Below are 24,093 nucleotides of genomic sequence, written 5' to 3'. Positions count from 1 at the left end.
AGTGGATAGTAAAGTGGTCCTGCAAAAGTAGTACAAATCGTAATATATGAATTTTCTCTCAAACGTATGATTTCTTCTTTCTTCAGCATGGATTCAAGTTGGTGTGTTGTGGCAGTTACCTGTACAGGTCAACAGATGGCACATGGCCTGTTTTATTTCCAGATGACTTGAATCTACAGATGTCCCTTCCTCAGGCATTGGAACATTCGCCTTCCACTCCTGAAAAGGTAATTGCTTGTTTTTAGCATTTAGTTTTTGATATTGCTTGTGGTCCTTGTTGCTAACAGCAACTGTTGTAACTAAGGAGGTAAATTAATGTTAGCTAGCCAAATGTATGCCGGCAAGCTAATGAAGTTTAATGAGGACCAACGTTTGGGAAAACACAAAGTGGTGTTAAAGAACAATTTAATCATCACTATTGTAATAGAAACGATTGTTGACAAATGATGTACTTCGTCTAAAATAGTTAAGTATATGACCCGATTGTTGCTAACGTTAGCCCCTGCTTGACTTGCACTTGATACGTTTTGATTGACTATTAGTTAAGTTAGCTGGTAAGAGCTAGCGTTTGTTTAAGCAAGTTCTAAAATCTTCTCTGGTGTCTGACAACACTTACCGGAGTTTTTCACAGGTTTCCTGAATCCTCGAGAGACCTTATACAGCTTTCGAATAAAACAGAAACGGTGTACAACATGAAGCTACTTATTCAATGTTAGCTAACGTATGCTAGCTAAGATAATTTCCCAAGTTGCTACTAAAATGGCTGCCGGAAGTGGCAAATCTCCCTACCAGTTGGAAAAATGAGTGCGATATTCAGTGTGTAAACACATTAAATAAGAGTAGTATATGCTGAAGAGGACCCTATAGAAGAAGTATATATACTTTGTTCATTCTGTTTAATATTCTTCTCTACTTGGATAAAAGTTCAATTAAGGAATCTGTCTTGACCTAAAAGTATTTATCATTCAGGAAGCTCCATGGCTCAAATGTCAGATCACTGCATAGTTGTAATCCCATAAACAGTGCTGTTTATCCCACTCAGACAACTGAAGCACTGAATTTGGACCATTTATAGACACTTTGTGTGCCCTCTTCTTGTGCCAAAAACTGATGCTGACTAATAACTCGCAATAATGTTTGATTTCCTTTTAGAGTAAAACTTCATGAATTCTTTCGCTGCTGATGTAAAGCAGGACTTGATTTTCCTCTGCTTTACAACTTTATTTCTGATAATGGTAGGTTATCTGTGATGACTGTGAGATAGACTTCCAGACAGTCATTTCTGATTTCATTTAATGGCCTGCGGACTCCGCTCACCAGTCAAATATGGCAATGAATTTGGACTTACCATTTATAGACACTTAATTGGCATTACATCTATTATATTCTTAGCTTCTTTTTTATCAAACACCTCTTATGTCTTATGCAGCTTACAGTCCAATCTGTGTATGGTGTCTTACAGCAGGTGTTGGAGGAAGTTTCTCTGGAAAGGAATAATGGCTGCTCTCCTTGATGGAACTGATGACCAGTACACCATGTGGGTATGTCTCCAAGAAATACATTACCATGTCTAGAAAAAGTGGAATCAATATGAAACTGAGTATCACTTAGAGAGGGTTTAGGCCTACATGATGAACAAACCAGTTTAGAGTGTTTGAGTGTGTTACTCTTTACATCCATCTTCTTTTTTTCTGATTTCCAACCTGTTGATTACATGTTACAAGTGTAGAGAATGGCTTGTGGGTGAGATGAGTGGACAATTTGTGTTCTTTCTTCTTGTGCCAAAAACTGATACTGACATTTAGCCCTCAATATTGATTGAGTTCCGTATAGGGTTTGGGTAAAACTTCATGGATTCTTTTCTGTCTTGCTGATGCAAAGCAGGATGATATTTTCTTCTGCTTTACAACTTTATTTCTGGTAATGGTAGGCTGTCTGTGGTGATCGTGGGATAGACTTCCAGACGGTAATTTCTGATTTGATTTAATGGCCTGTGGGGAGGGGGGCACTTCCTCCCATTCATCGAGTGGCATTACTTAATCCAGTACACATTGCTCCTGTGAGTTAATAAAAGGGCTAAAATGTGTTTTTCATCGTATTTTTTTGTAGTTATTGTTTATCAGATTCTTTGCTGAAATCTAAATAAGGCTTGTAGTCAGAGCCATGTGATGCACATGGGATGGCGTACAATTCAATGTAGCAATAGTAGGGTATTTTAACACTGTACAATGGATCCGTTTCGGGACATATGCCATCTGGTGAGCGCGTTTTTTAATGAGAGCGAGGATGTGGAGTGGAAAACAACATTCATAACACTTAACAAAATTACTGCCAGTATTGCCTCCGTCATAAATTCTGACAGCACTACATGAAAATATAAACAACTCACACCAACAGAATGTAATATCATTTGAAATATTAACTGTGATATATTTTTCACAGCTTCTGCTTTCATAAATGTTTATTTAGTTGTTATTGAGCACCATAAATGTATGCAGTGTTGATCAAATCAACAACATCACAGAACATGTTTTAACATTGTAGTTTTGACTACATTAAACAATGCTGAACATAATACTGTCTAGAGGTTTAAGTTATTAGAATATATAGGCTTTGTTTTTGGAATATAGAAAAGCATTTCCCTTCTCACATTATTGGTTTCTTTGTTTTGAGAGTTGCCCATCGAGTAGTCTCAGTTCCATACACCTTGTAATGGCACTGACGTGGATTTGTGGAAATTGTTGTGATTATCGGCCCTCACAATTATTATCTGCTCTATTATCTGTTGATATGTCTACTGTGGATAAAGTTTCAGTCTGGCCGGGTATTGTTGTGTGCAGTATGACAAAAGGTATATATTCTCTATCAGTGAATAAATAGGAAATTGATCTTAATTTTAGATTTTTGACTTAATCTGCCTGTATTCTATTGAGACTGACTGTACACGGTTCTTAATTGACTGTTCCCTCAATAATGTGAGAAAATATAGAACGTGTACTTACTGTTTACAGTAATTGCAATGTGAACAGTAAATTACCCCAAAAATAAGTACAGAAAATAAGAGTAATTGCCAACCAAAACCCTGATGTAGCACTACAGGGGACTGAATTAATATCCCCTGTTTGTGCAAGCTTGTTTTTCTTTGGTAAGGAGAAAAACTGCAGTAAGTACTTTTTAATGGTTACCCAAATAATTTATCTCTATTTTGAAATGATCCATTAAGACTTGTATATTCTGTGTAAACCAAGGTCTGCCAGGAAGGACAATCTCCCCCAGAATAATAAGCCCCCTCAATTGTGGAAATAATTTAATTTTGCAATAATAATCAGTCATACTAATCTCCATGGTACGAACGTAATTAAATTTGCCGGTCTGAAATTTGGAGTTGCCTCTTCAAGAAATCACGACCAATAAATATGTTTGTTTTACCTTGTCAAAGGTCCCTTGTGGGATCGTTAATTAAAAGAAATCTGTAGAAACAAGGTTTACGTCCTTCTATTCTCCTTAGCCAAGGATATAAATACTGTTGATGTGTTGAGACTCTTCGACCCTGATCAATACAGGCCTGAACATTAAGACTCTGCAACAGACACACAGCATGCTTGATATTGAATTTGATATTGTAATATTTATGTGTTTATTTATTGAATTGGAATGTCAGGTGTGGTGTAAGAACTACACCCTGTATGCTGGGTGAGGTATGAGCTCTGACTGCCACCTGCAGACAGGTGTGTGGAACTGCTATCATACAGAAGGTTCAATCAAAGTGCAGATAGTATGACACAAAGCAATGCCTCCCTGTCATTAATATACAGAATGGTGGAGCTAAACTGACGATATTTGGCAGTCATGTTTATTTAGGCTTTTTGCAAAGCGTGCTTACGAGCATGCGCGCTGTGTCTGGTCCGCGTGCCTCTTTCACGGCCAATCACGCTCTAGATAAACACAATATTGCGTCATTGTTATTGTGGTAGTTGGGGCTCCAGCTGCTGACACAGATTTCGCCACCATTTCGCTTACATATAGGCCTCCAAGACTGCGCTAACAAGTGGACCCCCGACATTATATATCGCTACGATGTCTCTCCAGAAGGATAATTCGTCGGACGAGAGTTTGCAAGGTAAAGTAAACACGACAAAACCAGCCTGAAGCTTAGCACACCAGCCAGTGTCGATGCTAGCGCTAGCTGAGTTTAGTAAACAGGAGGTACATAACGTGAAATTAGCTAAAATGGCCTGAGCTGAACAGTCTGGATATTAAGCTAACTTGATAAAAAAATTAAGCTGGGTGGTAAAACGTTATTTATTATTTTATCGATCTTTAAAACGGGGTCAGATCAAAAGAGGACAGCAGACTGACCTAGTTAGGTAATGGGGCTTATTTGCAACGTTGCGAAATCAAAATGCCTTCAAGCCAGGGACAGGCTGTATCTGCTAATTCTTCTACTGTAATTACCCCACCCTTAAGGACATAGAGTCCCAGTCTAGTGTAGGGAAGTGATACTATAGTGGATATCCATCGGGGTTTGTTAAGAAGTGCATAACAACTGTGTTTGTTTGACTTAAGGTTCCTGGGTAGAGCTGCATTTCAGTGGCACTGGCTCTCAAAGTACGAGTCATCACGGGAGCCAGGAGCAGATCCCCACAGCCATCCAGGAGGGGGACCTGGAGAAAATGCTGCTAGATGCACAGAACGAGTCAGGCCGAAACAGCTCCAAAGGAAGCTCTCAGTGCAACAGGTCTGTGATGAAATAGGGAAGCAAAGTTCGTGTCCTTCTTATGTGTTGTGCAATACAGACTGTCAAGAATTTGTATCCAAACATGTGTTTTAAGTGACCAGAGTTTTTTTATTGTTGTTGTTGTTGTTGTCTTCACAACAGTCCACTTAGAGCGCAGACTCCGCTTCTTCTGTGGAGAGGCTCAGAGGGAAACAGCTCACAGGTATATTTGTTGGAACCACTGACCTAGATTAAAATGTATGTACCACTGTCTCAAAATGTATAGTTTTATTGAATAAATGTGGAATTTCCCCCAGATAACTTGAATACACTGCTCAAAATTAGTTAGGGATATTGGGATATTTTATTGTCTCACTTGATTGTTTATTCTGTAATATCCATAACTAATTTTGATTAGCGTAACTCCATAGAGGCTATTCTTGTTATGTCAAAAAAAGTGTAAGTCGCAATCGTTACAACGATTGATTGTCAGAAAGATTAGAAACGCGAAAAAGTTAATTTGTCTCACTTGACATTTCATGTCCTGTGATGTCAATGTTGTGCATGTGTATATTACAATTTTGATGCCTGAAACAAGGTATTGTAAAGCCCTAGTCTGCATGACGATTGACAGAATAGTCTTGTTTTTAACTATCGGTGATGTGATAGCTAAGTTGGTGCTGGATGTGTTCTTATCTTCAATTATCAATTGTCCATCTTTAGTCAGATGAAGACTTCCAAGAGAGGAGACGAGAAGTGGAGAACCTGATGAAGAAAAATGCTGACTGGATCTGGGACTGGTCGAGTCGACCTGAGAACAGTCCACCAAAGTGAGTAGCCGCCACTCACTTTGTAATGTAAATTAAGTGCTGTTATCTTAGTAAACATTACCATTCCTAGATTACACAATATTGTGCTGTTGAACTCAAGCCTGACTGATGGTTTATTTTTGGGGCAGATGAAGATACTGATAATGAGGAATAAAAAAATTCCAATATTGATCTGTTGGCCAATATACAAATAAATATTGTTGTGATGAGCCCTCAGTGATGGTTATCAGATACTTGCGATGAAGATATTTGAGATATCGTAGTGCGTACCAATAAACAGAATGGTACTGTCTTAAAAGACATCAGTGAACTGAAACGCTAAACTTCATTAGGAGTCTCATAATTATCATAATGTAACAACATATATGCTGATAATGAAGTAATGACTGCTAATAGGAAAAACTATGGTGATTAAGTAGATTGAAGAAGCAGCTGTAAATAGTACATCTGTGTTAATCTTAAAAAAAAAAATCCTGTTATATTTATTTAATGCCATGATTTCTAATTGTAATTCATAGAATAATAAAAAGATGGAAATGATGATGTCTGTGTGAGCAGATGTGTCAGAATGACATTCGACTAGCTTTCATTGATTTTAATGAATTCAAAAACATTGAAAAATTAATGTGCTTCTCTGTAGGGAGTTCCTGCTGAAGTACCCTAAGCGCTCGACCTCTCTCAGCATTAGGAACACCAGCGTGATGAAGAAGGGAGGCGTTCTGTCTGCTGACTTTCTGAAGCTATTCCTTCCCTCATTAATCATTTCTCACATACTTGCTGTCGGCCTAGGGTAAGCAACATCATTCAGTCTCTAACTCTGGTCACATTACAGTGTCTGAAAAACTAAAACGCTTAACAGGAACCTGTAGAAGCAATTGCAGATAGATCCTAAAGAAGCATTTACCACATAGAATGTATGTATTTTCACATAATGATAATAGAAACTATTAACAACATTATTTTTTAAAAATAATCACATATGAAAATATAGACCTGTTTACCAATGGTTCATGAGCATCACTGATGCAAACAGACCTTTAATTGCTCCATCACAACATGAATAATTTAGTGGCTGTCTGGTGTTCGTGTACCTATTAAATCACCTGTCAATCACTTTGAGAGCGGTAGATTCCGGTGTTGTGTTTTGTATTTTGGTGCTGGGATAACAATTGTACAAGTATTTACATTTGCCACTTGTAAATACTTCACCATACTCCCATGAATCCACTACTAAATGCAGGATAGAGGGTAAAATAATAATCAAAACAAAGAAAATCACCACAGACATTCTCATGCTGCTCAGAGTGATTGGATGGATGACTGGATAGGTAGCCAGTAGAAACCTTTAATGTTTCCTCATGTTCAGTGTCTGTGATTTAGCTGGTGATGTGAACTACTTACATGTGTAACACTATGAACCTGAGGGTGTACATGACACTCGTTATGTGTGTCCCAGATACTTGGGATGCTTTGTATTACTGTTTACATGAATTAGAAAAGCGTACATTTGTAATAATCCCCTATAGAGACAATCACAGTGTTTATATACATTAGCTGCTGGGTAGAAATCTATGGTGATAACATTGAGGCATGCATAGATTAACTTTCTTTACATTTGTGTTTCTTCCTTTTTAGGATATACATTGGGAAGCGTCTAACCACCCACAACACCTACTGAGAAGGGTGGTGGTGTGTTGTGACACCACGTCACCTTGACTTGACTTGTCTTGGCATGCCTTAAAATGGGACCTTCTGAATATCAAGGATATGTGGCCACGTGACACGGTCCAATTTGATTGAGTGCCCCACGTCACTCACACCTACGTGTAGAGTTGAGGATCTGTCATTGCTGTTTCATGGTGTACCATGCACCTGAACACAACAGTGACCAATTCTCTCCTCCTTGCTGTTGTCCCTGTCCTGACCTGGAGATGACTGTTTCGCTGCTTCCCGCTCCTTAAATCTGCACGTTAGGGAACTGATGTATGCCATCAACATTGCCTTTTTCTTTTTGCAATTAGAAATCACTTTTGATTTAGAATGATTTACTCTCCTGTATATTTTTTTCGGATCAGAGATGGATGGACTGTTTTCACTTGTATTTTTATTTTGTCCAAGGGATCATTAGCCTCGTATTTTAAGTGATTGCATCCATTGTTGATTGCTCTATTTATGCAATAGTAAATTGTGATTGTAACAAAATCGAATATCTTGCTGGTATGGTCCACTTTATTCACCCTGCTCAAAATAAAAGTTAGAAAAACATACATGGCTCTGATGGATTTGTCTACAAAGAAAAAGGAAGACATGCAGATGAACACAATTAAAATTTTATTGAACTTTGGTCAAAATAATAAACAAGTGAATACATTGCCACCATGTTAGGAATCAATGGACAAAGACAATGCATTATTATGTGTTTGTTTTAATGTAATCAGTATATGTTGTGTGTGTCGTGTAGTCAACCTTCATTTCTGCATTCACAACTACGGAGATAAGATCCACATTTGCAATAACGCGGTTCAAATTTGGGTGACATCCCTAATAAATGAATAAGGGCACATGTATGAGGCCTGTCTGAATTTCCTACTTATTACATGATTCGGAGGCACTCTATCACATAAACTGTACGATGTGCAATTTTCCTCCTTTGTGTTTTCATAGACAGCCACATATAGCAGCAGTATATGAGGACATAACTCTATAAAATAGGATTTACAAATAATGCACATGAGGTTTGTAAAACGTTTGGGGACATAACTTGTAGCTGTCACTGATAGAAGTAGGTATTAAGGCTGCAGATTCCCTTTGTCCTGGGCCCCATCTTGTGCCATGTAATTTCCAGCCTGCATCCTAAAACATGGTCAAAAACTAGAAATTAATCTCTTGACACAAACACATCATCGGTTGTCTCCAACAGTGGTTCTGAAACTGGTAGCCCCGAATAGTATTTCCATAACAAGTTTGCTTGAGATCTGCTCAAAGACAGTGGTGTGACTGGACATTTTTCCACCTCTCTACAACATAAAAACATGCAAAGCAATAAACATGTTTTAATACATACTTCTAAATTTAAAAACACATCTGTAGTTTTAGTTTCTTTTATTATGTGGATGACAAGGTGTACTTGAGTAGATACAGTCAGTGAAATTATGTCACCGTATTGACTGGGGTAAAGTAAGAGGAGGGGAGGGGGAGAAAAGAAACAGGTCCACTTTCCAAATTCACGGCCTCTTCCACCAGTAGTTTGGCCTGAATACATGGCCAATGGGGGAATGTTACAGTTGGTGGCTTATTGGCCATTAATCCGTGCTTCAGAGGGCCCAAAATCTTTGAGATGATGATACAACTTTGACAAGACGTCATTTTAAGGGCTTCCAAGAGTTCTGTCGTTAAATCATGAAATGAAGGCTTAAAATGTCAACACAAACACCAACGTTCAAGAGTTTGACCTCTAGGGAGTGCCATTCCATCAATTAGACCCGAATTGGGCTTTCTGGGTCAGGGGGGCATGTTGATTGCCCTGGTGCCAAAGGCAAAAACAACCTAAGCTCAGACTCAAAATAAAACAGGCCTATAGATCAACCTCCTGTGGCAAAAAAAGTAGACACGTGCTTTCGAATTCTTCACCAGGAGGACAACGAGGCTGTTTCTTCTTATACAGATAGACAAGTAGTAGGCTTAACTACACAGGTACGGTAAAAGCCCTATCCTCTGGAGCCCCAAATCTTCTAGTTGATTTTGTCCTGGAAAATGTACAAGTTGTTGGTGGCTGCCACAGCTATCACGTTATCTTTGGGGTGCCAGGCAGTGTGGAGGATCTTCTTGTTGAAGTCCAGGCTGTCCACGCTGATCTCATCCTTCTTCCTTTTGCCGCCAGTGGACACTTTGCGTGGTTTGAGCGTAGCCCGTGGTTTGCTGCTCTCCCGGGACGCCTCCAGTGTGATGTCCCGCCTGGTGTTGCGGTCAAACATTCGGAAGAAGTTGTTGTAGGAGCCGGTCATGATGGCACTGATGGAGAGAGAAGATTCAAATTGTTGTCTACATTCACTTCAAGAAAAACATGATGTCACCAGTGGAAAGCTACCACATGCAGGAATAGAGAAACTTACCTGTCACTGCCGTTCCAGCAGCACTCGAACTTGTCAAAGATGCAGTCGTTTTCATACAAGGAGCAGAGTTTACTGCGAAGGTATTCATGGACCTGAAACAAGACATGTCACTTAGATGACATATTCACTTGAGTCTACCTTCATGTGTATGGAGCTCATCCAGCTAGAATTCTAGCTATGTGGCCTGAGTCTTGCAGTTTCACCCCTTGTTTTCACATCAGTGAATAGTGAGTGCAGATTGTGTAGGAAAACAGTCACTCCTGTGAGGCTATTTTTGTGAGCCACAAGGAGACTGCATGCCTTTCGATGAAAGGATCATATTCTTTGTATTTTTGAACGTTATTTACACCTTTATATAACCATTACTAGCTTTAAGAAAAAATTAAAAGGCATTTTAAAAATGTGTTGTTATATTTTTGGGGGAAAGTTCTGTTGTATTGTGGAAATTGAACCGTTTGAAGCCTTGATCTCTTGATCACAGAAGCCTTCTAGTCTTTATAAAATGCACAATGTTTGATGTAAGACTGTCACTAAAACACTGTAGGGCTTGTTGTCTTCTCTCATAGGTCAGTTATTTTTGAAGTCATTAGAGAAGTATGTTCATGCACCTGATACGTCTCGACTGGCCTGTTCTCCATGTTGAGGTCCCAAACTTTGACGGAGAGGTAGTCACGTGTCATCATGTAGCGTCCGCTGTGACTGAACTTCACGTCCGAGATGGAGGAGATGATCTCAGAGAAGAAGGATCGGCTGCTTGGATCCTCAGGCTCCTCAAAGACTGAAAAAAGAAAGAAATCATCACAAATCTTTTTTTCCCCCTAAAGTGTGCCGAGTATGGGAATGCTCCAGATTAAGATGTTTATTGGTTTTAGCGAGTGAAGCAACGCATTAAGCCTGAACAATTAATCAAAATGTATTCAGAATCGTAATATCACCAAGTGCAATTAAAGAAAGAGGTTACATCAGTCACAGCGAACAATTCCAAATGAAGCACTGTGACGCTACAGATGCCTACAAGTCCTATTCTCCTGATTTAAAGGAACATGCTTGTTTGGTACAAACCCTCGAAATAATCCCATCAGCACCAATACCTGCGTCAACAAGGTTATGTTTTCACCTGTCTCTGTTTGTTGGTTGGTTGGTTGGTTGAATGGTAGGCAGGATTAGACAAAAACCACTGAACTGATTTCCATTGATGGGGCTTGGCCCAGAATAGACCCCATTAACTTTTCGTGTGGATCCAGTTAAAGGACGGAACCCAGCGATTTTTTCTCACTTTCATTAACATTGCAAGGTTTTTATGTTGCCCTACCAGACATTATCTTTTGAAACAGCAGTTTATAACACATCACGTAAAACACCCTTATCTATTTTCTGCAGTACACACAATGGGGACAAGAAGGGAATCTGAATATTACATAAACTCCTAATTTAATACATTTCCAAGCACGTTAACGCTGATAGACTAATTAACTAAAGATTCATGCACTACAATGAAGGTACTTACACTTCGAGTGCCTGTCGCAGAGCGCTGCTGCTCGCATGTCACACAGGCGGATGGTGCCTTTGCTACTGCTGTACACAAATACATTGCATTGGTGTGGATGGCACTCAGCAGCTGTGATTACTTCTGTCAGTTCCTCCATGTTGGCGGGCTTGATGTCTACAATATCTGGGAACACACCGTTAAGGAACCAGCAGTCTTACGTTTCATGATTATTCAATGCACAATTTGCTTTGTCTATAGAGCACACATCTCATATCAGTTTTCTGATGAGGAAAAAGGATACTAAAACTTCTGTCTGTGATTTCCAAGTGCCATAGATTTATTCTTAGGTCATCTGCGGAGAGGTACGTTTCATGATCACTATTTACAGAAATGGAATTAATGTGATAGGTGTGCGCATTTGCAAAGATCCTCCGTGGGCTTGCTTCTACCATGAGATCCATTGGCATCAGTACTGGTACCTGAAACACAACACATGTGCTTTTAGAGAACATTTTTTAAAAGCCACATCCAAAAAAAATGAGACAGGTCTGACACACGACGAAACAAACCCGTAAAGAGGTGATTCTAAAGGGGTCTCTGAGTCGTCCATCTTCATCTTTCAGGTTGTACCCTTCCGCTCGTTTATCTCTTTCACTTATTTTCCACAATTTGATAGTTTTATCTGATGAAAACAGACAACAGGAAGTTGTTTAACTCAGAGGTTTAAGTCACGTCACACCAAACTCTTATATATGATAGTAGATAAGACAGTAAACCCTTTACCGTTTGTCGAAAGTAGAAAGTGAGCAGCATTTTGTTGGGGTAGCCATCTTATTTTATTAATTTTTTCTTCGATTTCTAAACTTTTCAAATAGTCAAATTCTGGCTCGTGACTCTGAAAAGTGCTATAGACGTTGTACTCCCCGCGCAGGTGTGGACGATTCTTAGACTGAAAACAAACAGTGCAAACATAGGTTACAAGATGTATATTAAGTCAGTGCAACACAAGACTGTGAGTGAGGATGCTCCTCTGTTACTTGATGGGAATCTTACCTCCTGTTCATGTTGAAATATCACTACTCTGCCTCCTTTATCCCCAGTTGCGAGCAATTCTCCGGAATAGTTGAACTCAACTGTTGAGATTATGTCAGCTGAAAGTGGACATAAATCAGAGTGAATCAGAGTGAATCGCTCAGCTTTCCGGATGATAGTTGTGATGACAGCTCTGACAGAAGACTGCAGTCTGGTGCTAATGTCATTTTTCTGAAATGAAGCAGCAGGCACACTGACAGCCAGACACGCACAACACGTACACCCATTCATGTATGAATGAATGAAAACAAGCATGATGTCACTCGACAATTTATGGACGCAGCACATTGACGTCATGGACACGGTCGCTCCCCTTTAATAGCTTAGCCACCAGCTAGCATACAGCTAGCAAGCGACATACAGTCATTTACACAGGAAAGGGCGTTCGTGCAAGTGATCCACAAACCAACTCACACCAGTCACGACAGCCGTGTTATATTAAAGCCCGCTCGGCAGTCTAGCTATCGTGCATCTCATGTGAAGCCCCCTGAGCATCATCATCAGACCATTCAGCTAGCTACCCACCGTTTTAGCTTTAGCCGCCGAGCTAACGTTAGCTACATACCTTCCGCAACATCTTCATCTATCGCTCCTTTCACTTGTGAGAAACACCACTGAAAATCATTTCCTCCTGCAACTCCTGTGGAAAGAGCACAGCGTTAGTCAGCATCGGCTCCGCGTTTCGTCTGGCGAGAAAATGACCTGACAGTGACACAGTTTGACAACTAGCAACTTTAGCTCGCCAGCGCTAACGCTGGAGCTACGAGCTAACTTGCAGATTCAGGCCATCACACACACCAAGTGAGGTGGGTCCTTTTCCTGCCTTCAAAAGTAGCTTACCCGCCATTGCTTCATGTAGCAGCTCTTGCTGTACACGGCTTCCAATACCTAATCAACCAATGCGGCTTGCTCGGGGAAACAGATAGCATCCACAATCAGTGTGAAGACTCGGGTCCAGATCTGTCAAGACCACGGAAATTATCCGTGATTTTTTTTTTCTTCCAAAATGGCGCACAGTACATGGAGAAATGACGTCATGCACACATGCCACATCCTGGCTCCATCCATCCTCCTGAGCATCATATTATTAGATGTGCTTTTAGTCTTTATTTTCCACTCTGTCTGCTGTATTTCATTAGATTACACGTTATTAACACATGCGTCTTGAGCCTGAAGCCAAACCAGATGTCCTCCGGTGGGTTGGACAAATGTAATGTACACATCTGTATGTAGGTATTTTTGAATGAAGTTGGAGCACCTGCAATCAAATGAACACAATCTAACAAGCATAACAGCATAAAAGTTCTTTCAGGTCTTGTTTTCATAGGTCAGGTATATTTTTTTTAAATAAATGTGATGTGCTTATTGTTAGTCATTGCTGAAATTCTTGCAGGGATACAAGTAAAACACTAAGTCTTCTATGTGCAAATTATCCGCTATTCACGGTGAAACTTTTTAATTGGCTGGGTTGTTGGTGGTTAAATGTGAACTGTGTCCTCACTCACAATTTGTATGACACCTTACAGGCACACCGGCTTGTTTTGTGTGGTCAGTGGGTGACATCTAGTGGGGAAATGATGGAACTGCAGATGATTTCCGATGGGTATTGTACTTTTCAATCCCTATTCCAGCACTAACAGATGTATTTTGTATGTTTTTAATCCAGTGCAGCTTGGTCTGCAGAACATGAAGAATCAAGTCAAGTCAATCAAGTCAACTTTAAATAAACACAAGTTAAAATGCGTCACTTTTGTTTCAGAGTCATGATTTCTGGCTGCATCATTTGCTGTAAAGTCCTCGACTCTGAAAGGCTTCAGCACTTTATTCCTGTAACTCTGTAGGCTGCACGCCTGCCATAGAGATGCCATGTATACACAGGAAGCTATTACAGTGGTTAAGGGAAATTTATCTGTAGATGTAGAGTAGATTAATTTGAAAATAAAATGAAAAATGGTGTTTATTTTGGTTGATCCCATCACTTTCATGATATACTGTCAGTCAGTGTGCACTGCTTTGTTAAAATGGTGGATGTCACATCAGGAAACAAACTTTTTAAAATCCTGCTCAACTGAGTTCTGCTCACAATCCGTCAAAAAGTGCGCCGTGAATATCCCTTTCACTGTGAGCTCGCGCTCAAAATCACGGTGCAAAATATATTTACATACAAAAATAGATATTAGAGCCGCGTTAGTTGTTTTTAGTTTTATGCTTATTTTTCTGTAAACAGCACTCTCTGAAGGGTTGGGGTTGTCAGGAACTGGGAGGAGAAGGATAGCCCATTGGGGCTGAATGTGCAATAATAAAAAAGTCACATTCCAAAAACAAAAATGGCAAATGCTGATGAAGTGTGAGAATATGTAATATCTGGGCCACATTTCAGTGCGTAAAATAGAATAAACAGAGATATGTTCTTTTTGGTGCACCAGTTGAGAGAAACACTCGTCTGAAGTAATACTAATTCTGCTGAAATGTGATCTTTTGTTTGCTTAGTTGCTAATATATTCTTCTTTTACTTTTTTTAAAATAGCTTAGCGCCCCAAAAGTGATCATTAAAAAATGAGGATTATTTTTAACCAAATAATACAGGTCTTATGTGTCTTATGTATCTACGCCGACGTTAGACGACTACTCGGAAGTCGATGGTTTTGTCTCCATAGTTCTTTGAAACTTTTTGTTTACTGCCTCTGCAGGTTGTCCTGAGGTGGCAAGTGAATTAATAGGGATGCACCAAGAAGGACCTGGACCAAACCTCACCAAAACCTTCTGCTCGGTTTCTCCCAAGCCCCACATCCCGCTCATCACTCACACAGCGTCCCTCAGGGAGAAGCAGAGCAGAGGCCCGGAGGTTAGTCAGCTCATATCTGCTGTATATCTGTGTAGTTGGAGGACCAACTTGTACCTATAGCGTACGAGTCAGTTGGTCTAAGACTGTCTTCACAGAGATGAAGGAACATGCTTAGAAATGTGAAATAGAATGTGACATCATAAAACCTCACAAAACATTTTAATTTGTGTATAAATTATACATTTGACAGATGTTCTCTAAAATGCTGCTGAACAGTGTTGTTGAACCGCAGCGTTTGACGGCTACTTGTGTATCGATCCCACTCGGTGCAGACGAGGGGATGTTCGCTTTAAATTAAAAATAGATGGTTCACCAGTGTTTTTGTAAAAAGCATCATTATTTTAAGAACCACTTGAACCTCTAAAACATCCCTGACTTCTCCACGAGGAGCCTGGTGTAGTTCCACGCTGCACCAAATGAGTTTGTAGTGGTTCCCACTGAAATGATGTGGCTGTGATGAGGTAGTGTCGATATTATCTGTTGAATATGAGCACCTTTTGATTTGAAAGCATGCAGTAGTGTTGTTACAGGCACTATACTAATGGCTAGGTTAGAATAAAGGACACTAAACACTGCTTTTGAATCCTAATTATTGAAAGAAGTGGTTTTGAATTGTAATTGCATTTTATTTGCATTTTAAAATGTCTATTCTTCTTTATATCATACGTGAAAAGTGGAAATAATTGCAGCCTTGACTAATCGTGCCCTATTAAAAAGATACGAAACTGTTTGTACTCAGCGTCACAGTGTGAAGCAGAAACATTTGACTCAAGCCCAATTTGTGATTTAATAAACCATACAGCTTAATTGTTGTGTGCATGAGATTTTTTCCCATTTTTACAAGTTCAGTGTTGTGGCTGTGACTGCGTGTGTGAGCGGTGTGTGTGTGTGTGTGTGTGTGTGTGTGTGTGTGTGTGTGTGTGTGTGTGTGTGTGTGTGTGCTGCCGTGCCGTAGCTTCATCAGGTATAAGGAGAGGTGTTGACTTTATTCCGAGCCTCCAGTAACACCACTGACTCTGATAGTTCCCCATCCCTGTGGGAATTCATTATAAGACAGCTAGAGGCTGCTTGTGGATGGTTACTGTGCTGCCCGTATGTTAACTTGTCGCTATCGCGCAAGGCAAACATGTGGTGCAGCTGCTTTCTCTGGCTGTGGGCAACCTGGAGAGATTGATTGGTGAGCCTTCTGTTTTATCCAGGATCAGGGCCACATTCAGTAGACATGGTGCCTCCGGAGAAGCAGCCATTTTCCCCAGAAAATATGGCTCATTACCAGCACAGACAAAATGAAGGTATATTGACTTTTTAACATCTTACAGCACACCTATTTCTGAGCCGTTTAACAACACACATTTGTTATCCTGGAAATCTTTACTTCGTTTTATTCACATGTAACTGGAAAAAAAACAAAAAACAGTGGTGATTTTAACACATCGTGTTCGAGCCTCTTTTGACACGATCAAACGCCGCTGCTGTCCTCGTGTGATTTAGTTTGAATTTACACACATGGAGGCACGCACGCAAATACTCATACACATGCTCTTGCGCCCCCTGTGCGCACACACAAACACACAAACATACCCTTCCCCCCACATTTGGTCCATCAGACAGTTTTTAACACAAACCATTGGCCAGTGGATGTGTCTGCTCTGCTCTGGGGCATAAGCTCTGTCCAGACCCTCAGTCTTAACTCACTCTCTCTCTTTCTTTCTCTCTCTCTTACCCACACACACACTCATACACACAAACAGCAAAGACAAACACAATCAATTATTCAAGACTCTTGTTTTGGCTCATGTGTTTTTTTTTTTTTTCTCTTATTATTTCTGTTCTGTTGTTTCTATAGCATCCTCTGGCAACCTAACAGCCAGGAGGCCCCGATGAGTGAGATATGAGGCCTGATGACTTGAGGTCTGTGTATGTCTTTGTAATTTAGATGGCAGAGTATAATTTGCATGCAGAGCCTTCAACAGAGTCTCATTGTCTGAAGGAGATTATCCTTGCGGCTCTCCACAACTGAGGGTTGTCAAAGACCTGGCTTGGAAGACAAACCTTTGTCTCTGTGTTTATTTCCCCCATGAGTGGAAATTTTCACTGTGGTCACTGAGGGTAGTTAAAACCTCACAATGAAGCACAAGAGCGACCGGCGTAAGTAGTACACCGTCCTTTACCGCGTTTCATTTCTGTGCCTCTGCTGTGCGGCTCTGTATGTGTAAGATACATGTATGTAGTGTGTATTTTTGCACACAGTGACTGCCATTCTTCAGTGTGCAAATGCGTGCACTAGATGGCACTATGGCACTTATTATTCAGCGGCAATTGATAATTTCCATGTTGGAGGACAAGTGTGTGCTGCTGACACAAGTGATGATCACAAACTGCTTGTTCTCCCCGAGCTGGTGTTGATATCATCGCGAAGAGCTCCACATCCACTCGCATTTATTAATTAGCTGTTCTGACCTTTAGGCACAAAGCGATTGTTTTGAGTTAAATGCCAAAGTTTGAAGTGAAATATATATCCAAAAACAAAAACTCAACTGGAGCGCAGGAGTTGGCAGTTACCTGCGAGTCCACTCTCAGCTTGACAGATACAAGACTTTTTTTCTTTTTTTTTTCTTTTTAAGGCTCAAGTGAAGATCAAACAAAATATACTCCCCTGAATCAAGAAGAGCAAAAAAAAAAAGAATCACATTGAGGGGATATATTAGATGTGAATCCTTGCTACAATGATGTCCTTGTAACAGATCATATTGTAAATAAGATGGGTTAAATTGCACTTGTAGCTTTCCTCCAAACAGTCGGGACTATTCTCTCGGGGCGACGAGAGAGTGCTGCAGACTCTTCCTCTAATAACGCAAGACAATGAGATCCCAGCTCATAACATAGGCCTCCACTATATAGAACAAGTATTGGGGGCTTAGCAGCTAATAAAGTGGCAAGTCTTCAAATCCATGTCAGAAGAGCAGAGTGCCACGGGGACCTTTCATAACACTTGTATGTGCAGGTTCAACTGCAGTGTAAAGGTTACACATCCACACTGCACTGATCTAACCTGATGAGTTGCTTTAAGCCCCACAAATTTCAAGGCTGTGTTTCTTATTTAAAGAAGCAGAGGTGAATAATTCTGTCGCTCTCTAAGAGATGACAGACAAAGACGGGAGTGTGGATTGAATGTTAAAGAATCGTCTGTGTGTCCTCGCCTCTACGAAGCAGTGACAAAATTCAAATCTCGTTTGTTAAATTCAATTAGATTTTGATTTTGCTTTATGTCTCATAAGCTTGTTCGACCACATGTTTTCCGAGCGGTGTGATTTTGTGCTTCGAAATGAGCAAAAATTATAACACACATCAATTTTGTTAATTGAATCACGCTGCCCTTTGAGTTCACAAAACACAGTCTCGGTAATTAGCCTTGATTGCCTGGTCTGTCTTTCAAAAATGGTCTCTCTCGCTTTCTCTCTAGTGAACCTGTCCTTCACTCGAGCACAGACACTCCTCCAGCATTTCCACCCACTTTGTTTGTGAGTCTTTGATCCACAGTATTCCAGTTAAAGTTACACCCATGTGCTGCAAGTTGAAACTTTCAGCATTGTTGCTCAGGGGAACCTTATACCCGTGGCGCCTTCTGCTTTTGTCCTTCCCTTTAGCAACAGAACTCTCCTATGGTCCCGGACAAAAGACTACTCACGACACCATTTTATGATCTCTGTGATGATACCGGTTCCTTCCCCTGCTCGCATGTTACCTCGGTCTGCTCGTCTAATCCAAAATGTTGTAAATGATAAAAAAAGAAAAAAAAAAAAAGGATCGTCCCTCGGGACAGTCGTTGATTTGGAGCGAAAGACGGTGATGTTAGGAGAGATTTTCAACAGCATAGAAGAAAAACAATCTAAATAAATGTTTTCTTTTTCTATATGGTTCACAAAAAATGCTAACACATAAAATTGAAAGAACAGATGCCAGGAAGTTAATAATTGAACCATAAAACCAAAACTCTAATTTCTGGGGGGTTTTTTTTGTTGTTTTTTTTTTCAATTAAATTGATGTGCACTATCAGCTAGACTACACTCATAATGCTCGTTGTGTGCAGTGGATGATTGTGTTTGTGCACACGTATACATAACCCTGCATATAAATTTGCATGCGCCTTAGTATGTGTGCTCGGGTTGCATGTGCATGTTGAGCTAATTGAAGCACGAATTAGAACCGTTTCCTGCAACAACAATATAATCTGGTGTATAAAACACTTAAAGGCAGGAAGAACAAATACATTATATTAAAATAGAGTGTAGAGTGCTGCGATGTCTTGCCTCTCCAGTCTGTCTAATCACTATGTGAGTGAAACATTCATGGTACACTAGATCAGTTCAATATTTAATTTCTCAACAAAGACTACATGATGGAACAGATGCTCAAACTTTGTATGTTTCTCAGGAGAGCGAAACTCACTTTCATGGAAGCTATCGCACACAGACACTGCGGTTGTGTGCGAGCTTTGTGTCGACTTCTCTGGGCTCTTCACCTATTGCACCAAAACGTACAGTCGCGGATAAAAAAAGATGCGCAAACATACTAAGTGTGCATAGTGAGTCAGTGCTCAAAACCGTGGACGGAGCACACCGGTTGTTTACATCCAGGGGCACTGAAAAACTCATGTGCAGAATCGCATTAGTGATGCACCAAGGTTGGCCCTTGCCTCCATGTCACATTTCAAGTGAAAATTTGACTTGGCATGTTTACATAGGATTTCTTCATCTCCCTTTTAAACCCCTATGGGCAAGCTGAAGGTGAGGGGAACTAAGATTATTATCCCCCCGTTTCTCTGAGGAGCTTTTCTTTATGCACACCCTCACAGATGTCGACATTTGGTTAGGCGGTGTACATAGAAGCCCCAGATTATCTCGCGCTTCAGGAAGTCTGTTTAGCCGAAGTTAGGAGTGGTTACTTTCCCGCACCTTGCCTAATTTACCCTTGTGTTGTGTCACCTGCGAGACCCCCCGCGCTCAGTCACGCATCCCTGTTAAAGAGCAAGTAAAGAGAGAAATATTGATGATTGAATATTGCTGTCCATGCAGAGCCATAGGTCTTAGTTGTAATGATGTTCGCGTCAATAGGCTGCACTCGTGCCTAGACCTAGTCACAGGAAGCAGAACAGATGGTGTACTATATGTCATAATGCTATAAAATCCAACAGGAATTGACAATTGAAATCCCACCCTGGAGTTTGCCTCTTTTAGCTTTGGCATAATCTTCTCAGGATTTCAATTGCAAAGTCAAAGAGAATAGTCTAGCACACGGGGACTAGTTATCTGGGGCAAATGCGGTCTAAGGTTGACAATGCAAAGGCTATGTTTATGTGCATCACACTTGCTATACTGAATGTTTCCCAGAGTGCGAGAACATCCTCCCCTGAATTCTATTCCTCTTCCCACGTCCCAGCGCTGCCGTGGAAAGTAGGCCAAGTGAGCACCAGGGCGTTGCTTTTTTAAGATGATCAGTTTGTCAGTGTGTTTTTGTGTGTGCTCAGGACGGCTATTCATGTGGCTTGACTCTGTAGAACAAAGACCAGCATTATACAATTTGCAGCACTTCCACGAGCGAGGGAAAAGGGAGAGGTTGGAAAAATAGGGACAGGACAAGTGTGGATGAAACAAAAGACAAAATCTGGCTTGTACTCTAATTCATTTACTTCCTCTTTTCCACCTCTTTGTTGCAGCAAAAAGGTCCCTTGCCGGTAACACTCCTCTGCAGGATCATACTGTACTCGGGCTGGCACGGATTATTTTTAGCTATTGCCGTGCAGCTTTCACCTTGACTCCCTCTCAGTCTTGACATCATAATTAACATTTCTGTTAATAGTAACACAGTTCAATATTAATAAGGATCTCTGACTAAAAAATCACAATTCAGCTGTAATGAATTGTGCTGCGTTGCTCTTAACAGGAGAACACCTTGCCAATCACCGTCACACGAGTGTCCCTTAATGACAGAAATCCCTGTAGTGGGGAAAAAAAAAAGAAAAAGAAAATGAGAGCCGCTGATGCAACATGTAGAAAATATATACATTGTGCTGTGGGTGACTTGAGAGTATTTGGACTCCTGCAGGTTGGGCCAGTGAGTTGGCAGTAGCTCCATCACAGGGGTCAACAGGCAAATTAAAGTTCTCCTGAGGACTGAGGCGCAGGGCTGCTGCCTGTGTGGCCATGCACACACACACACACACACACACACACACACACACACACACACACACAGGTGCACTCTAAAAAAAAAAAAAAAAAACAAGGTTAAAGCTGATGCCTCCCGTTTTGGAGGCCACTTTGCTCAGTGCAACATGTGCCCATATCATACTTATTGATGAGCTTTTTTTGAAATGACCTTCTGAGTGAGGTTTTTTTTCCACATGCAGGCGTTTTGCTGAGCGCCACTCGCCTATATTATATGTTAATGTTCCGATTTAAGGCTGAATAATCACATTAACCTCACGTCCATCAACGCCACTGAGAAATGGCGCTTTTTTTTAAATAAAGATTTTTTTTAAACATTTTTTTTCTCTTCGACAGGCCCCACAAAGCAAGTTGATTGACACAATCAAGACTGGGAGCGAAGGTATGCTATGGATATTTGGTCATGTGTATTTTGGTCTAAATTTCCAGGGGATATTTTAGATGTTAATAGCCCTGAAGTGGTCTCGGTTTCTTATTTAATTTCTCTCGCCTTCTTTAAATGTAATTCGCCCACAGACTGCGCCGCGAGGCTCTAAACCGCGCAGAAAACTCTCTCATCATTTCCACAGCAGAATGGAAATGCAAATCGTGCGCACGGGCAATGCCCTTGACAGAACTCACCACTGCACACAATTAACATGAGCACTCTGACAGAAGTTGGTGACGAAATGTGAGGTCACAGCAGCTGCGTGTCAGATAACGTGCTTGTATTTATTTTGACACGTTAAAAAAAAAAAAAACATATATATATATAAAATGATGATAATAATAATGACACTGTAGTTTTACGCATGGAAATCAACGCGCTCTGCTACTTTTTTCTCCTCTATGAATATGTATTTTCATTTAATTACAATTTTCCTGTGCACGCTGACCACTTTCCCAACAATTCTCGCCCCCAAAATATAGTTTTTTTTTTATTATTTGACATAATTTTTCCTGAACATGGGCTAAACACCCAGTTTTTGTGTGTGTGTGTGTGTTTTTGTTGTTTTTTTGTAGTTGTTGGCCGCTCGAGGGGCTGTGGTGGTGTTGGGGTGGGGTGTGTGGGGTGTGTGGGTGGGTGGGGGGCCCTCTTAGATAAACCTATGTTGAGATTTAGCTATCTTGTCACTGAAGAACACAGCTGCCTCATATCGACACAATGATCTCAAGTGTAACCAACGAGGGGCGCTGTCCGTCTATCAGCCGCGACTGCCTGACACGAGCAGCCCACATGATTGATCCCATCACTCCTGGCCATTTGTGTTTTACCTCCCTATAATTAAAAATAACGCGCAAACTGTATTTTAATATGATATTTGAATATGTCATATCGAATTGCGCACGTGCATTTATTAGGCCTGATAAAATGAAATAAAAAAAATAAAAAAATAAAGTTTGCAGGGAGGCTGTGGTTGCAGAGAGGAAATCCAGCGTTTTGTTCATTTGGTTTGAAAATGACAATAATCATAAATGTCGTCGTTATGAGAAAAATCTCACGCAAGTATGAACTGAAGTGGACCCTTTCAAAATAAAGCTACAGGTGAGCTTAATTGTATTTGTATTTGTGTGTGTTTTTTTTACGCGGTGGTCACATGCAGATGAATAAAATGAAGTAATAATAAAAAAAAGTTTATCCATATACACAAAATATTCCAAGTCCAAACAATGGGACGAGCACAGTGTGCTGCTGTAAACAATAAGTGGGCTGCCTGCCTGTTTCTTCCATATGGAATTAAGAATGATGCGTAACTGTAGGCGTATTTGATTAATATTTAATGGAAAAAGGATCACTTTAAAACAACCTCTGTGATAAAGCCGTGAGCGAACTTGCTTGGTGGGTGCTAATAAGATTTTCTCTCTCCTCTTTTTTTGTGTGTGTGTGTGTTTGTCTCCCTCCTTCCTCTCTTTTGCCAATCAATTCATTAGGAAACAATGCAGGTGAGCATAATGAAAGTGTTGTCCCAATAAAGTGCATCGATGGACAGCTGGGCAGCGGCCGGCTGATTGACTTTGCCTTGACATCTGGGAGGCCCGCTGGCCCCTGGCACGCGTATAGGCTGATGTCGCCATTTACATGCAAATTTAAGGAGATCATGAGGGCCTCGCCCCGTAAATTCACACAAAAAAGAAGACGTCACCCTCAATACGGAGGAGGCTCGTCCCGGCGAGACGGGAGGTCTTCGAAGTCATCATGTACATTTTTATTGGGAGCCACGCGTCCCGAGGAGTTTTTTGGGTTGTTTTATATCAATGGTCAGGCCCCAAATCTTGTGGGGGTTCATTCATTGTGGCCGCTGAATAGGAGAATGAGATAACAGCCCCCTCCGTGTCATCAAGCGGTCGTTTGAATGAGCGTGCAGCCTGGCTGACAAGCGGCCAAAGATGCAAAGACATCAGGCAAATAGTTTGCACTTGTTCTCTCTCCCTCGCTTGTGTCACCCATCACTTACCTCCAGTCGAGAAAACAACAGGCAGAGATTAAAAAAGAATAATAAAAATAAAAAGAAGAAAAAAAATGTGTCTAATGTGACTATAAGATGCTTTAATTCCGCGGCCGTGCGAAGTTTCCGTGCAACGCCAAAAAAAAAAAAAAAAAAAAACCAACCCCACTTAAAACAAACGGGGATCAACATTTCCTTTATTTTGATGCGAACATTTCACCTAATGATGGAGAGCGCATTTTCCACGCTGTAAGCCCACCACGCAGATGATCCCACAGAATGAGCTGAGACGGATTCAGGCTCCGCGCCTCAGTGTGTGGAGCAGCTGACTCCCTCTCTCCACGTCCAGATGGCT

At 40.7% G+C, this 24,093-nt stretch overlaps 4 protein-coding genes across 38 annotated transcripts in view; 2 read left to right on the top strand and 2 right to left on the bottom strand.

The window, feature by feature from the left end:
* Positions 1-1,117, bottom strand: part of LOC119033422 (VPS10 domain-containing receptor SorCS1-like) — a 141,439-nt gene extending 140,322 nt beyond the window's left edge. Inside the window, exons 1-2 of one of the 4 annotated variants that reach the window (XM_037123475.1) lie at positions 617-1,117; positions 120-219 (exon numbers count right to left, since the gene is read on the bottom strand). The gene's annotated coding sequence lies outside the window, so the exon portion shown is untranslated. The remainder of the gene's footprint in view (positions 1-119; positions 220-616) is intronic. The other 3 variants (XM_037123476.1, XM_037123477.1, XM_037123478.1) reach the window with 3 other exon arrangements.
* LOC119033424 (transcription factor COE3) overlaps positions 1-24,093 on the top strand; it is a 95,232-nt gene that overhangs the window by 193 nt on the left and 70,946 nt on the right. For 8 of the 31 annotated variants that reach the window (XM_037123514.1, XM_037123511.1, XM_037123513.1 and 5 more), the window contains exons 2-6: positions 87-227; positions 1,463-1,541; positions 14,931-15,085; positions 21,649-21,694; positions 23,224-23,235. The gene's annotated coding sequence lies outside the window, so the exon portion shown is untranslated. Of the gene's footprint in view, positions 1-86; positions 228-419; positions 466-1,462; positions 1,542-14,930; positions 15,086-16,284; positions 16,378-16,931; positions 16,997-21,648; positions 21,695-23,223; positions 23,236-24,093 lie in introns of those variants that run through there. The other 23 variants (XM_037123492.1, XM_037123490.1, XM_037123487.1 and 20 more) reach the window with 15 other exon arrangements.
* bnip4 (BCL2 interacting protein 4) lies at positions 88-7,812 on the top strand. 2 transcript variants are annotated; one of them, XM_037123520.1, is made up of 8 exons: positions 88-227; positions 1,463-1,541; positions 4,027-4,120; positions 4,567-4,738; positions 4,880-4,940; positions 5,441-5,547; positions 6,188-6,337; positions 7,183-7,812. In XM_037123520.1, exons 2-8 carry the CDS (start codon positions 1,497-1,499, stop codon positions 7,223-7,225), a joined length of 672 nt encoding a protein of 223 aa, XP_036979415.1. In that variant the 5' UTR covers positions 88-227; positions 1,463-1,496; the 3' UTR covers positions 7,226-7,812. The 2 variants fall into 2 exon arrangements, with proteins under 2 accessions (XP_036979415.1, XP_036979416.1); XM_037123521.1 differs by lacking the exon at positions 88-227 and adding an exon at positions 405-465.
* Positions 8,633-13,275, bottom strand: ppp2r2d (protein phosphatase 2, regulatory subunit B, delta). Its single transcript, XM_037123516.1, has 10 exons — positions 13,081-13,275; positions 12,806-12,880; positions 12,202-12,299; positions 11,932-12,097; positions 11,718-11,830; positions 11,450-11,627; positions 11,167-11,331; positions 10,268-10,437; positions 9,660-9,751; positions 8,633-9,558 (listed from the first exon to the last, which is right to left on the bottom strand). Exons 1-10 carry the CDS (start codon positions 13,085-13,087, stop codon positions 9,279-9,281), a joined length of 1,344 nt encoding a protein of 447 aa, XP_036979411.1. The 5' UTR covers positions 13,088-13,275; the 3' UTR covers positions 8,633-9,278.

Source organism: Acanthopagrus latus, chromosome 15 (assembly GCF_904848185.1).
Source record: "Acanthopagrus latus isolate v.2019 chromosome 15, fAcaLat1.1, whole genome shotgun sequence".
NCBI classification, from domain to species: domain Eukaryota; kingdom Metazoa; phylum Chordata; class Actinopteri; order Spariformes; family Sparidae; genus Acanthopagrus; species Acanthopagrus latus.
Note: the sequence above shows the minus strand (reverse complement) of the source record. Positions and strands in the feature narration are given on the sequence as shown.